We start from the raw sequence: 14,756 nt of genomic DNA, 5'->3' as shown, positions 1-14,756 counted from the left end.
TTCGTGATTTTCAGTCTTTTGTGTTTGGATCCATGTGATACTAAATAGAAAAAAGACTAGTTGTTTTGGTCTTTTGAACTTTCCCGCAACACGCCAAACACCACGTTAATGTAGTGTTAGTATGGTTTCATTCAGGGATCACCTAGAGACCGAGACTATTCTACCCAGGCCAATTTTAGAATTCATTTTTCGTGATGAATTAACAGTCCAAAGTATAGACAAAGCATGTAGATCCATTTTACAAGCACTAATTAGTATGTGGATAGTAGAGATAGAAGTAAGACAGAAGAGGGAAGAGATGTATATCAGTTGGGCTATGTTTGGTTTGAAGGAAAAAATAAGAAAAGGAAGGGAAATGCAGAGAAATGGGTACATACCCATATCCATAACCCAAATTTGCCCCATGTCAAGTTGTCATGTGCTTACCTAACTAATCAAATTAGTAATGGGCCTTAGGCCCATTTTCTTTAATGGTTCACTTTCCAATGCATTGCAAGGTCATATAGGCCTGAACATTGTATGGCATGAAACCTACAAAAGTCCAACACAAGTCCATAAGGGTTCAGGCCCACTTCTAAAAGAGATTAGGCCAAATTTACTACCCAAGGGCTAAGACCCCTAGCTAATCAGTTTGGGCTTAATTGGGCTCTCAACATTTACATATAATTGTTCCCCGGATTCAGCCACCTTATGAATACCCAAGGACAATGGGCTTCATGGCTTATGTAAGATGAATCCCATCAGTAAATCGGCCCTAGTCTCTTACACCTACTTCTCGGGTCATAATCATCAAAACACTATTTATAAGGAATGACTTCTTCCCTGATTGTAAAATACAATGTAACACTCTTTGCTTGGATGGATCACAGGATTAAAACATTTTTCATAAAATAGTAATATAACATATAAATATATTTTGCATATTATATTTCAAATAGAGTTGAAATCCAATGGTAGTATTTTAGATTTTCATTAAATTGAGTATAAACCCTGATATTCACTTTGTTAGACAAAGGGGCTGATCCTATCACTATAATCACCCACATTTATTTGACTCTTGATGGATTTTACTAGTTGGCACAACAAAGATATTTTAGTCCAAAACCTATTATAGTATCATAATCAAGTCTGGGGTTAAGTGCAACTTTCCAATTTTATCCATCTATCTCCAAGGTCCAAGGCATAACTACAAATTAATCTGAGTTCAATGTTTCTTTCAAACACCCACCAGTTATGCTTGTGATCTAACCATAATAGCTGAGACAAGCTGCTCCACCAATTCGACATCACACTAGTGTCAGCCTTGTCAGGATAAACTCTCCAAGTCTATCCAATGGCTATAAACATTATAAACTAATACGAGTCCCATAAATGTTTAGTTTAAGGAATAATTTACAAAAACATACCAAATATGACCATGAAACAATAATGTACTTATATTATTCATAAATATTTGTATACATCAATTTGGTTGAAACTAAGGGCATACATTGTCTAACATTTCAAGACTATATTAAAATGATGAGAGATTGTCTGTTAGAATGCTGACAATGTATGCCCTTAGATCCAAAGGGCATATATTCATTAGACTCTGTCAGGAATTAAGAGAGAGAGAGAGAACTACTTGGTGATAGTTTTTATCTATAAAGGAGCAAGTAGGAACTTTCACACACACACACACATTATATATATATATATATATATATATTAATCATATTAAAGAAAAATAAGCGTGAAATAATAGTAACTTTATTGATATTGAAAATAAAATATAAAATTTAAAACCAACCCAAAAATGAAATTATTTTGATGGTAGTGCATCAACAGTTCAACCTTTTGGATCATATGTGCCAACCATTATAATTAAATAATAAAACTTTAAAAAGATAAAAATACAAAAAAAAATGGAAAAGGTAGAAACTCTAGAAAAACATTTTGGCACATCTTTAATACCTTATATTAATCATATTAAAAAATAGACACAATAAACAGGAATTATTTTTAACTTCTTATTATTGATATAAATAAAATACAAAATTCAAAACTAACCCAAAAGTGATTTTTTTTTTCTGTTTGATGGTAGATAAATTCAACATTTCGAGTCAAATGTGTCAACTTTTGAAGTTATATACTATCATCATCATCACATTCCTCACGTGCAAAGCACATTATACATATACTAGTGCATATATACATATATATAATCGAGTGGTGTTTGGCATTGGAGCATTTCACAAGTGGGCCCCGATTCATAGTGTTTCATTTCACCTATCTTTTTTTTATTTTATTTTTTTTGAAAAACATGAGAAAACCAAGTTGTAGGCTGATTGTGCATTTAAAGTGATTTAGCTTAATATTATAATATATTTATAGAAACATCAATTTGATGTTTCAAGAAACCCCTCCTTTCCTGAATTCCAAAACTAATCATTACAAAAATCGTTTTTTTTTTCAAAACTAGGATTGGCAAATGCGATTTTCTTGCCAATTCCGTTTAATTGATGATGTGGTGTGCATGACACATTAGCACAAAAGAAATGCTTCGGTGCCAAACACCCACTAAAAAGCTTGAACTTTTGGGTTGAGGCCTCGCCTGAGGACCAAATCCCAAGCCTAGACCGTGTAAAATTGCAAACTAGGTCAATCTTGGCATGGGTTAGGCCCACCCAAGTTGTACCCGTAGTTTGGAATAGGATGACCTTAAGGAAATTAGGAGGAAAAATTAAAGAAGTTTGGGATCAATGGTGCTTGGACAGGTCAAGGAATAGGAAGGGCAATTTTCATGGATACTCTACTTATTGCCGTACTTAAGGCTGCATTTGTTTTTGCTGTAAATGCGAGTTGACCTAAAATGCCACCATTGGTTTGCATTTATCCACTGCGAATGTTGAAAAAACCGATAGTTCACTTTCATGGACAAGATGATGGAGTCGCCATTGTCAAATGTGTAATGAGGAGTGATGGGCCTCACGGAGTTTAATTTTTTCAAAATTAGCTGAATTTTGGTGACTTCATGCTTTTCTAGCCTGGATGAGACTGGTCTGAATAAGTCGAGAGAGAGAAAGGGAGAGAGGAAAGGGATCAGTCCCCACCTTCAGACTTAGTCAATTGGTCTAAAGAGCTGAAAGAACAAGGTAACAACCCCCAGATGCCAGGGAATACCGGAACTCAAAAAACAGGCACAGATAAACAGATAAAAAAACAAAGAACGTAGTTGTAAGATGCAAACAAAATCTAAAGAGAAAACCCTAATCATTAACCTAAGTAAGAATTGGGGTTTCAGATGAAGTAGAAAAGATGAGGTAAGGGATTTACCGAAGTGTCTTTTTTCTTTTTTCGTCTCTCTTTTTTCTTTACCGAAGTGGAAAAGATGATTAGGGATTTACCCTAATCATTAGTCTAAGTAGAGAAAAAACCCTATCTCGTCTCTCTTTTTTCTTTACCGAAGTGTCTCTCTTCTGTTCGAGAGAAACCCCTCTTTCATTTGAGAAAGCCCTTGCCTTTGGAACAACGCTCCCTCCCTTTATAATGGTGAGGGGGAGCAAGAAAATCTATGAAGGTGCCCATCTGAGGGGTGAGATTTGAAGACAGTATTCAGGGGTGGTCTAGATTGATTTGGGGTTTTGAGAGGATTTAAAAGGGGTTCAGGTGTGAGGATTGGTTTTTTAGAGGGGGTATTTTTAGGAACTCTTAGAGTTTGCGGGGAAAATATCATATCAGCGATTCTTTGGAGGGTTTAAGTACGTTGGATTGTTCAGGGTTTAGAGGTGGGGGGAATTTCGACAATTCAAGATGGGGGAACTATGGCTTCAGGCCTTTGATGTGACGAGGGATATTTTGATGATCAGTGTGAGGGTAGTTTGGTAATTTTTCAGGAAGGATATTTTTGTTAGCAGATTGAGCGAGGGGTATTTTAGTAATTTGTGTGAGGGAATTTGGGGGATGAAAGGTATTTGAGGATTGTTTTGAAGGGTATTTTTATAATTTAGCGTGAAGGGTATTTTGGGGATTATTTTGAAGGGTATCTTCAGACTTCAAGGGTATCTGATGGGTCCAATGGTGAATTTTGAGGATTCGGGGCCTAGGATTTGAGTTCCTTTGAGTCTTGAAGAGATTGGAACGGTTTGATCGAATGTGAGTTGGAGGTTCGGATGGAAGATGGAGCAAAAATCGATTGCTGACACCCGGTTTTGTTTTCAATGTAAATACGAACTAATATAAAACTCCACTCCCGTATTTTATCATGTTTGTTTTCCATGTAAGGTTTACATCGAAAACCTCCCCATCGAATGACTTTTGCATCGATAATCAATCGATTTAATGATGTAAAAGTTCCAATTATTCACTTTAAATTTTAGGATAAAATACAAAAACCTCCTTTAAAGTTTATGACAATAAAAAAACCTTTCCTATAGTTTTATTTTAGCAAAAACCCCCCCTCTATTTTTGAAAATTTTAACAAATACCTCCCTTTCATCAATGACCAAGACGAAAAACGTTAAAAAGATAGATCATTTTTTTCAAAATACATATTTTACCCTTTTATGAATTAAAATAACCGTCTCATCAACTCCATAATCTGCCCGAACAATGTTCATCTTCTTCCTCATGACATTGCTCGAACACTGTCCTGCTCGACCAATTTGGTTCTACCTGGCTGACTGCTATTGAGTTCAGAAGATAATGGCACATCGATTATACAAGGAGAAGAGTTCCCGTCTCTCCACCACTTCTAGATCGATCTCCTCGACTACGATTCTCTTGTGGCCACGATTAATGGAACCGTCAGCGTAATCCACCTTGCTTCCCCTGCATTGGGGATAAAGTCGCAGACCTTGAGGTCCTTCTCGGAGGCTTTGAGGCAAAACAAATGAAAATTAGTTTTACTTAATTAATTGAGAGAGCTTTTGGATCTGGTGGTCAAAGGGACGATTAATGTGTTGAAAGTGATGAAGGAGTATGGGGTGAAACGGGTGGCGGTAACATCATCGATCTTCGCCACCATTGACCATACCAAGTCGGTACTAGCTTGCTGATGTCGTCAAAGGGGAGGATTGCTAGACGGATGTCAACTATTGCAAGTAGAACAGAGTGAGTTTTCCAATTACCTTTCTCGTAGTTTCCTAGATTTTTTGGTGTAATACTGTTATTTGGGAATGTGCCTCTGAATTATCGAACTCATCCATCTCCTTTGATGGAAAAAGTAAAATTTCATTCACACGTCTATAAATTAAAATTCACGTAGTTAGTCCAAAAAATCAGTGCAGGATTGTTAATACAAATCCTAATAAATTAGAGAGAGAAAAATTGAGGAGCCTCTGCGAATCGGATGGAGGTTGAAGTCAGAGTACGTCATTTATCGGGTCAAGAGTGAAGAATTGAACCCCAGTCTCGAAGCACCCACATCCAACTGTACAAGATTCTTCTCCAACTGAAGTGTCTCCGATAGGTCGATGCTTGGAACCACTGTATAAGGCCCATTGTCAAAGAAAACAACTCCGTCCGATGAGGTTGACGATGGCAAACAGATAGCGAACTTCCAATCGAAATTAAACGATGTTGCAAGCTACGACGGTAACCCAATTCGGTTGCGACTGAAGCCCATCATTCCCTTGACACCGCCCCCTAGACGAGTCAAGAGGGAAATTGGGGCAAACGAGAAGAGGAAGTGATGGGCGGCAGCAATTGGGCTAGGCTCTAATCGATATGCAAAGGGAAGGGCTATCACGCCTACTGCAAGCTCGCCGCCAGCAATTAGGGCACCGGTATGGTTGTTACAGCCGGGGCGAGGAGTAGAGAAGCAGAAGCCGCAGTATTGGGAAGAGTGAGAGAGATTGGGAGAATCAAAGGGAAATTAAAGAAGAGGGAACTCTACCAAGATGGTGTGATTCCCACTTCCTACTTTACATGAGAGAGAGAATTGAGGTAGGAGATAAGTGGTGCAAATTTTTGCATCAGTTTTGAGGAGTAAAATTTATATTGCTAATGAGTGCAAATGAGACAAAAATTACAAATTTTACATAAGGCGCAACTCAGAGTTCCGAGCAAAAGGATGCAAAACTGAAGCAGGTGCAAATTTGAACCGCAACCCAATGCAGCCTAGCTTGGCAGTTGGGACTCGTGGGAAGAAATCTCCATAAATTTAGGCCGAAGGCAGAAGCCCATTTGGGACTCGTGCAAACTCCGTTCCATGCTACATCTCCAATACTCGTGCAAACTCCGTTCCATGCTACAACCCAAGGCAGAAGGCCGAAGGCAGAAATCTCCATAAATTTGGGACTCGTGGGACTCGTGCAAACTCCGTTCCATGCTACATCTCCAATACTTGGCGGCGAAAGGTTGGCCAGACTTACAATTTGAATTTCGGGACTCTTTCTCGGTGATCTTTGTCTCGCCACTCCACCACACAACGGTCAAATCCTCCATGGCGCTGGGGGAGAAGGAGAAGATCACCAAGAAGAGAGCACGAAGTGGTAGAGACGTCGACACAGAGGTCGACATTGAAGATTTCTCCAGAGAGGAAACCCTAAAGATGAGGTCTTCTCTGCTACAGTGGTACTACGAGAACCAGAGGGTCCTGCCCTGGAGAAAGAATCAAGACGATGAAGATAATAATGCACAAGGTGTAAGTGATACTCGAGCTTATGCCGTCTGGGTTTCCGAAGTGATGCTCCAGCAAACTAGGGTTGCTTCTGTGATTGACTACTACAACCGTTGGATGGAGAAATGGCCCACTGTCTATCATCTCGCTCAGGCTTCTCAAGAGGTATTCTTTGCATTTCAAGTTTCTGGACGGGTTTTAATCCAAGAAGTAACAGAAGCCAGCTTTTATTTTGGCTGAATCAAGACGACTGAGATGTACCTTTTCACGACTGACGTTCTTCCTGATGTGGGCAGGAAGTCAATGAAATGTGGGCTGGTTTGGGATACTACAGACGGGCTCGCTATCTGTTGGAGGTCAGTTCAGCCAGAATGCAGAAGCTTTGAAATATTTCCAATTAAATTGCTGAAATAGACTCAACTGGTGCCCCTTTCTTTTCTTGCTTTATTGCTTAAACTTCATATTTGTCATCTGAAGTGTTTACCAAATACCACTCTCCAGCTTGCTGGGGAGCCCCATTTCCTCGCATTTGAACATGGCTTCATTTCCTTCTAACTGCATACGGTTTGATTGGTTAGGGAGCAAAGCTGATTGTTGAAAGAGGTGAGTTCCCTAAAACTGTCTCTGCTCTTCGGGAGATTCCAGGAATAGGAGATTACACCGCTGGAGCAATCGCTTCCATAGCTTTCAAGGAGGTGCGTAGGTTGTGCTGTTCTTCTGTTGCATATTATACAATTAACAAAATTTAGAGTCCTACCTTCCTAAGAAAAGAGGAAGGAAAAATAAAAATCTATCACCCCATTAACAGTTCAAGCTTTGTTGTTCAGACAGTCCCTGTGGTTGACGGAAATGTAGTTAGGGTGATTGCTAGACTGAAAGCTATTTCTGCCAATCCAAAGGAGGGGAAAACCATCAAGAGTTTCTGGTAAGCTTTTGCATATCCCTGGATTTATTAGAGGTTTTGGAGTTTCATATTTTAATTCAATTTCTGGTTTTGGGAGAGGGGAGGAAAGTTCTTCCTACTAGCTCTGCTTCCTTTTGTATGTGGAGCTTCCCACTCAACTCATCTTCTTTCTAGTATTGTCTATTTTACTTTGGTCCTTCTGCACTTCTATTATTAACCTTGATATAGTATGACTGCCATGATTATGCTGAGCTTGGGTACGGTATGAGGTTTTATCTTTTGGTCTTTTCCTTTGGCATAGGAAACTGGCAGGGCAATTAGTTGATCCCCTTAGGCCTGGAGATTTCAACCAAGCTCTAATGGAACTTGGAGCAACCATATGCAATCCATCGAGCCCGAGCTGCTCCACATGCCCCATCTCAGAGCAATGTCATGCACTTTCAGTCTCTAGAAATTGTCAATCAATACAGGTTACAGATTATCCCACAAAGATTGTAAAGGCTGAAAAAAGATGCGATTTTGCAGCTGTTTGTGTTGTTGAAATATCTGAAGGCCCAGATATTCAAGAGGGAGATCATAAGAGCAAAGGGTTTCTTCTTGTCAAGAGGCCGGAAGAAGGATTGCTTGCTGGCCTCTGGGAGTTCCCATCTGTGCTGCTGGGTGGAGAAGTAAATTTAATTACAAGGAGAAAAGTAATGGATCAGTACTTGAAGAAATCTTTCAATCTTGATGCCAAAAGAAACTGTAGCATAGCCTTGAGGGAAGTTGTTGGAGAATATGTGCATATTTTCTCCCACATTCAACTTAGAATGTACGTGGAATTGATGGTTTTACATCTAAAAGGTTTGTGGGTGCACTCCTGTATACTTGACCTTATAATTCATGATTCACTTTGTATATATATGCCATTCTAAGTTTTTTCTTGCCATTAGGCGGGGAAAACATCATTTTTCCAAAGATGGACAAAGAGACAGTGACATGGAAATTGGTAGATGGAAAGTCCATTCAAAGCATGGGATTGACATCTGGTGTAAGAAAGGTACAGACATAAATTACAACCCAAGTCCTAATAATCTGATTTGATGCTCCATAGGTAGTTCTCTACATGATTGCTTCTAAGATGGAAACTACATGAAATGAGAAGCCAATATTTGACTAAGATTTGAAATAAAATGTAGGAAATTGTTCCATTTGATCATGACCTTTTATTTTCCTGGAAGTTCTTGTCCACTCAACTAAACTGTATATACTAACGTTTTTAATATAAAGGTTGTCTATGAAAGAGGGTCTAACTTGAACATGTGGTAAGGTCTTTCGGGCCAAAAGTTTTTCCCTGAATAAGGGGTGAGCAGGGGAATATGGAGACCCCATTTGCTCCAAACTGAGTTGCTGCACAGAAGATTCCTACGTTGTTTTGGGAAGTTACCTGACTATAAAACCATTCCCTTAAAGTCTTTCCTGAAAGGAAAATCCATTATGAGGAAAGGTTATATAAGATATACATGTATATTTTGAATGATTTCATAAGCTTTTGTCCTGTATTGGCCTTTCTGGAAACTAGCACAAAGAAACTGCACGTTTTACTTGAACATATAGAACTAATTACTTAAAGAAGCTTGGTGTTTGGCATGCTTTGAGAGAATTAATTTATGATTCTAAAGAATTGCTTTTAAGTTTGAATTTATGAAAACTGTATTCTTTGAATCTAAAAAATTTAGCTTCAAAAAAGAATCGCCTTTCACTCAGAATTCATTCTTCAGATTATAATTCTTTGGAGCAGAATTGTATTCATAACCAAAACATATTAGTTTCTCTTGGAACCAATCTCTATACATTTTTTTATTAATTTTCCTATGATGCAGGTCTACAATATGATTCAGAAATTTAAGAAGAGTAGACTGTCCAAGAATCCTACAAACCACAAAGGAAAAAGAATCTGAAAGGCTAGATTTAATGAACTGGGAATCAATGGGCTGGCGTGTAAATTGCTGTTCGTGTTATGTACAACTATACTTCTGCTTAATCACATATATAAGCAGAATCTGTAGAATGTTTTGTTTCCTCCCATTGCCTTTGCTGAACTTGTATATCTTTTCATCTGTCTGAAACTTGCATAATTTATGATACCATTAATCATAGAGGTTATATTGGAGATTGATCATCAGGAGTGTTCACTCTGGGCATCTTTTTACATGGCCTGTCGTGGACAGTTAAAAAATTCTCTTATTGGTATGTGCATATGTTTGTATTGCATTAAGTACTTGCTGATTATTCTTGTAATGTTTCTTGTAAAAGGATTCTTCAATCATACCAGATAGGGGAAAAATTTACTTGGAATGCATTTAGTCTGACAGAACTAGGGTATTCAATGGATGGTGTAAATAAAATGGTCAATACCAGGAAAATTAAATTGCACATGATACTAGGAAAACTCAGATAAAGAAACATCAGTAACAATTTAAGGTTCAAATGGATGAAGATAAATAGCATACTGAACATATAGATATTGAACAATTTTTGCATTACAAACAGGGTTTTTGAATTGACAAAATCAGAAACCTTTATAAAAAAATGTTCAAAAGCATGAGGAAAAAACTCAAATTCTACTAGACAAAATTACTGCCATCTGTCTTTTAGTACTATAATAGTGAATTTGGTGAAGGAAATTTATATTTAATTTAAGCACATCCAATTCCAGAAGTAGAACTAGAAGTGAAAAAGAAATTAAAGCACTTGTATCCTTCCAGAAGTACAACTTGAAGAATGAACAGAAAAAGGACAAGGCCCCAGTCTTGCTTTGTGAGGCACCAAAAAATAAACTTCTACTCGTAAAGATGGAATGTAACAGTGCGAGTAGGGATCGTTCCCATAGAGAGTATCTAACCCAAATTATGTGTTACGTGAATCAAAGATGGAGGGGGGTGTATGTAACGAAAATTAGAATGAATAAAAAACGCAATTTAAAGGAGAATTTAGGTAACTTCGAGTGCTGAAATTAATCAAGGAACAAATCTTGGTCCAGGATAACATCCGCCATCAGAGTTACACTATTGCTCATCGATGCAAAGATAAATCAATTCAGACTTTGAATATTCATTATAGGAATTAATTTCCTGCATCTTCCTACTATCAGTTAATCGCAAGCGATCATCTTAACCCTTACTACTGAACAATTCCTAAATAAGCGTTAAAGATTTAATCTATCAATAGCATTAAGCATTAGAGATCGATCAAGCTAAACAATACAAGCACAAGCGGTTGCATTTAATTTAATCGACTGTTCTTCCTAGGATCTAACAATTTCTGACGCAGCAAATCATTAAACCTTAATTGCTTCGCAGATTAGAGGGATCTAAGAATTACGGATTTGATATTTAATCTAGCAATAGATTGTAACGAATAATAAACTAGTAGGCCTTCCTAGCAATCAAATGAAACAATCATAGATATAAATATAGAAGAACATTCGATATCCAAAGCATGAATTAAACAATACAAACAAAATTAGATCTCACAGTTTGGTGGATTCTGAGGCTTCTGCTTCCTTCGACCAAGTACAAGAGTATAGCCACGCATGGTCATGGTGAAAACTCCAAAGAAAATTAGAGAATGAAGAAGAGGGGCGAAGAGAAGAGAGGTTCGATTGCTCCCAATTTGCTTCTTTCTCCCTTGCTTGCTGATTTCCTATCTCTAAGGTTGAGTGGTGCCTTGGGTGCTAGTCCGCCCCCTTTATATAGACTTAGGAGGGAGTTGTCTCCTGCTCCTCTAAGGAGTTCTTTCTTCATTGGGAGTTTAGTTCTCTAATAGATAATGCCTAGATTAGATCTAATCTACTCCTATTTCTTAACTGGTAATCTTAATCTCTTTTAACATTCTAGAAATACAATAGAAAATTGAATTTGATAGGACTCTTTGATGTTTCTTATTCTTGCATTCGTATTGGGCCTCTTCAACGAATTGGGCTGTTGCAAGGCTTCTCTACGAATTGGCTTAGAGTTTGGGCTTGTTTTTGACCTCAATGCAGTCCGAATATATCAAAACTCAAAACATGAAAGTTGTAGAGTTTTTCCTTATCTTTGCAATGCATCTTGAATCATCTCAGAGTTATGCCAGATTACTGCACGGCGCCGAAACTGTGCAAAATTATCCGATTGGTCTTATTTTTCACCCAACGCCTTCTTTCGTGCCCTAAATCGAAATACAAGAATAGTGAGTCCAATTAGGTACTAAATAAGTGTAAATAACTGAATATTAAAGATAAAAATATGATAATTTTTATTCTCATCACTTTGTTTCCTTAAAAAAAAACAACCCATTCTCCTTTTATACATCCTTTGATAAATGATGCCATATACTGTAAATAAACTAAATAACTTTTTTATTTTTCTTTCTTTTTCATTTAAGAGTACTCAAAAATAGGATTGTCAATGGGCAATCATCAAGGAACTAAGCAAGCCTTACAGTGGGGTTTTTCCAACCTTGTGATCGAATCTGATTCCTTGTCAACAATATCAGCCCTAGAAGTTCGTCAAAATGATAGTTGGAAGGCAGAGTGCCTTACAGTGGAGTGCAGTCTAAAATTCCCTACATATTGGACCAGCTCCAAAACGTGGTTTGTCTCATTGCTATAGATGTGTTGATATGCTTGCTAATCGTGCGTATGACTAACAAGATAGATTACAGCTTTTTGATAATCCTCCAAGTTTCCTCCCGTCTTTTCTCTGGGAGGATTTCTTTTACTGTTCCATATGCGTCCTTGTAGGTCTGTAGTCCTTTTTTTTGTCATCAGTAGAATAAAAAAAGGGAAAATTCTCAATTAGTACTTGTACTTTAGGTCTAGTGCCACTTTAGCCCCCTAACTTTAAAATGCGATAATTCAATGCCCAAACTTTCAAAACATGTCAATCTAGTACTTGTCATTAACTAGCCTATTAAAGTGTTATCTAATTTTTTTTTATCAACCATCCAAACGTTGATAAAAAATTAACAGTCCTAAATCCTTGCCTCTTCTATTCAAGAAAGTTGGGGTCACTTATTCATTTTTTTTTCAACATTTGGATAATTGATAAAGAAAATTAGATGACACTTGAAGGGCATTTGTGTCTTTTTAAATGTCACTTCAACGATTGGTTGATGATAGGTACTAGATTGGTACGTTTTGAAAGTTTGAGTACTGAATTGTCACAGTTTAAAGTTCAGGGACCAAAGTGACACTAGGCCCAAAGTACAAGGTGAAATTTTCCCTAAAAAAATATCAACTTGAAAAATAAGTTGGTTTATTATCAAAGTACAGGTTAGCAGGTCACAATCTGGGTCAGACCCAATTAGTAATTGGGTCGGTTCTGGGTCACTATGGTCTGGCTTGGAACTGGTTCTGCACATCTATATCAATTCGGGACCATGTTTGCCCTGACTTGGACCCGACCCGACCCATTGGTAGTGATACACTATATCTGTGATTTAACAGGCCTTAGATTGACCCGAAGACCAATTAGACAATTACAAAGACTCCCCCTTACTAAGGGGGTTAGTGACAATTAACCCCCGAAACTTTCATTTGCAACAAATAGAATCAACCAAACTGACCAAACCGGATCAACTTTGATCCGAGATGGTTGGTTCTAAAAGAAACTTGGTCAACTTTGATTTAGAAAACTTAGAATCCGAAGGCTCAGTTTGGTTGCGTCATATGTCTATGTAACCCGAAATAAGACCAACCCGAGCTTATGTATGTATGCAAAAGCCCTAACCTCCTTCATATTTGTTATTTTGTTAAGTTATCAGCTCCTAACCTGCTTTCCTATTCTCTAGCCTTCATTGTGTCAAGCTGTTAGGTCAGGCTGCCTCTCATAAAAAGTCAATAACTAAAATGTAAAAAGCTAAAAATAAAATAAAAACGATAATGCAAATGTAATGACAGGCTTCATATAAGCCATAAACAGAGGGGCCGATGCTATACTTGGACAACCAAGGGAGGATGTGTGGTGATGATTTAATTGTAAGTTATGAAGTATACAACTTATTTGGGTACAATATACAATTGAACACCTCTTTTCTAACATTCAGTAAGAAAAACTAAATGAAATTATTAATGGTGCATGGCACCGAATACGGGTTTGCATCCGCCCCCACAACTTTGCCCCAAAAACGCCTCACGTGCTGTGAGTGCGCCCTGCGCCGTGTGTCTTCCACACGCGGATTTGAAGGACTCGTGCGGAGAGAACCGTGTATCCTCTTGCCTAAAAGGTCATCCTTCTCATTTTAGATCACTTCAACCCTCGATCTTCTTATTCTCAGAATTGAAACCGATCGTTGCCGACGACCACTCCGATAGATTTATTTACCGGAGGTAAGTTTTTCTCATTTTTTATGTTTTTTGTTTTTTTTTTCTCATTTTTTTCGGAGTGAGAGCCTCCTTCCAGTTCCGCGGTCGACGCCAACAAGTCAGAACCGCTGCAACATCTGCAATTCTGTCTCTTCCATTGACCAAAACCAAAAATTTACCTATGTTGGTAAAATCTCCCAGGCTTCAGTTGTAAACCAAGCCAAAACCAACCAACAAATTCAAGATGTGGCTACTACAAAACGAAACAGAACCCATACCCTAAGTCCCTCAGAGAAATAACAAATTTTCATGTTTAGCAGCAGAATCATTTCCTTCAGAAAGAAAAAAAAAAAGATAATAACAAAGGGGGAAAAACTGAAAGAACACTCGCCAGAAAAATATAATAAATAAAAGGATAAAAGCAAGGGTTCCATTTAATGCAACTGTGATGGATGAAAAATAAGTAGCACACAACAAAGCATACAGAATCACCAAAAAGAAACCATTTTGTAGACAGTCGATGCAGTTACCTGCAACCGTGACCAGAGAATTATCATCTTTGGATTTAACCTGATTATTGCCCTTGGAAATCAAGCTCTCCTGCACCCTCTGACAGAGAAAGCAAGCCATTTGGACGATTCTAACAGCAACATCCAATTTTGTTGAATATTCCTCTGTTTCAGAGGATATAATCCCCAACTTTTCGTCCTCTGTTTCAGATGATATAATCCTTCTCATTTCGCTTCTCGCTGTTAAAAATGCTTCGCTTTCGGAATGTTCGTCTGCGTCGACCGACGGAATTCAAAGGGGTGCAGTCTCCGGCGGATTTCAGTTCTGAGAGCAGAAGGTGGAAGGTTGAAGTGAGCGCATCGACCGGCGAAGCTCAAAGGGTTGAAGTGTTCTGAAATGAGAAGACACACGATTAG

At 38.0% G+C, this 14,756-nt stretch overlaps 1 protein-coding gene and 1 long non-coding RNA gene across 6 annotated transcripts in view; one reads left to right on the top strand and one right to left on the bottom strand.

Annotated features, from left to right (window-relative positions):
* LOC104593368 (HhH-GPD base excision DNA repair family protein) overlaps window positions 1–9,696 on the top strand; it is a 29,788-nt gene extending 20,092 nt beyond the window's left edge. For 3 of the 5 annotated variants that reach the window (XM_088891738.1, XM_088891739.1, XM_088891740.1), the window contains 5 exons: window positions 7,180–7,296; window positions 7,429–7,526; window positions 7,807–8,348; window positions 8,438–8,544; window positions 9,368–9,696. In XM_088891738.1, the coding sequence (XP_088747864.1) occupies window positions 7,180–7,296; window positions 7,429–7,526; window positions 7,807–8,348; window positions 8,438–8,544; window positions 9,368–9,445 (942 nt within the window). In that variant the 3' untranslated portion in view covers window positions 9,446–9,696. Of the gene's footprint in view, window positions 1–1,750; window positions 6,767–6,897; window positions 6,958–7,179; window positions 7,297–7,428; window positions 7,527–7,806; window positions 8,349–8,437; window positions 8,545–9,367 lie in introns of those variants that run through there. The other 2 variants (XM_088891736.1, XM_010253133.3) reach the window with 2 other exon arrangements.
* A 3,768-nt stretch (window positions 9,697–13,464) lies between these two features.
* LOC104593370 (uncharacterized) lies at window positions 13,465–14,553 on the bottom strand. The gene is made up of 2 exons (XR_016078657.1): window positions 14,361–14,553; window positions 13,465–14,083 (listed from the first exon to the last, which is right to left on the bottom strand). It is a non-coding gene; the product is annotated as an uncharacterized LOC104593370 (long non-coding RNA).
* Between the last annotated feature and the right edge of the window lie 203 nt (window positions 14,554–14,756).

Source organism: Nelumbo nucifera, chromosome 7 (genome assembly GCF_055504915.1).
Source record: "Nelumbo nucifera cultivar China Antique chromosome 7, China Antique-T2T, whole genome shotgun sequence".
In the NCBI taxonomy this organism is placed as follows: Eukaryota; Viridiplantae; Streptophyta; class Magnoliopsida; order Proteales; family Nelumbonaceae; genus Nelumbo; species Nelumbo nucifera.
The sequence above is the reverse complement of the archived record's forward strand: the minus strand, read 5'-3'. Positions and strand labels throughout refer to the sequence as shown.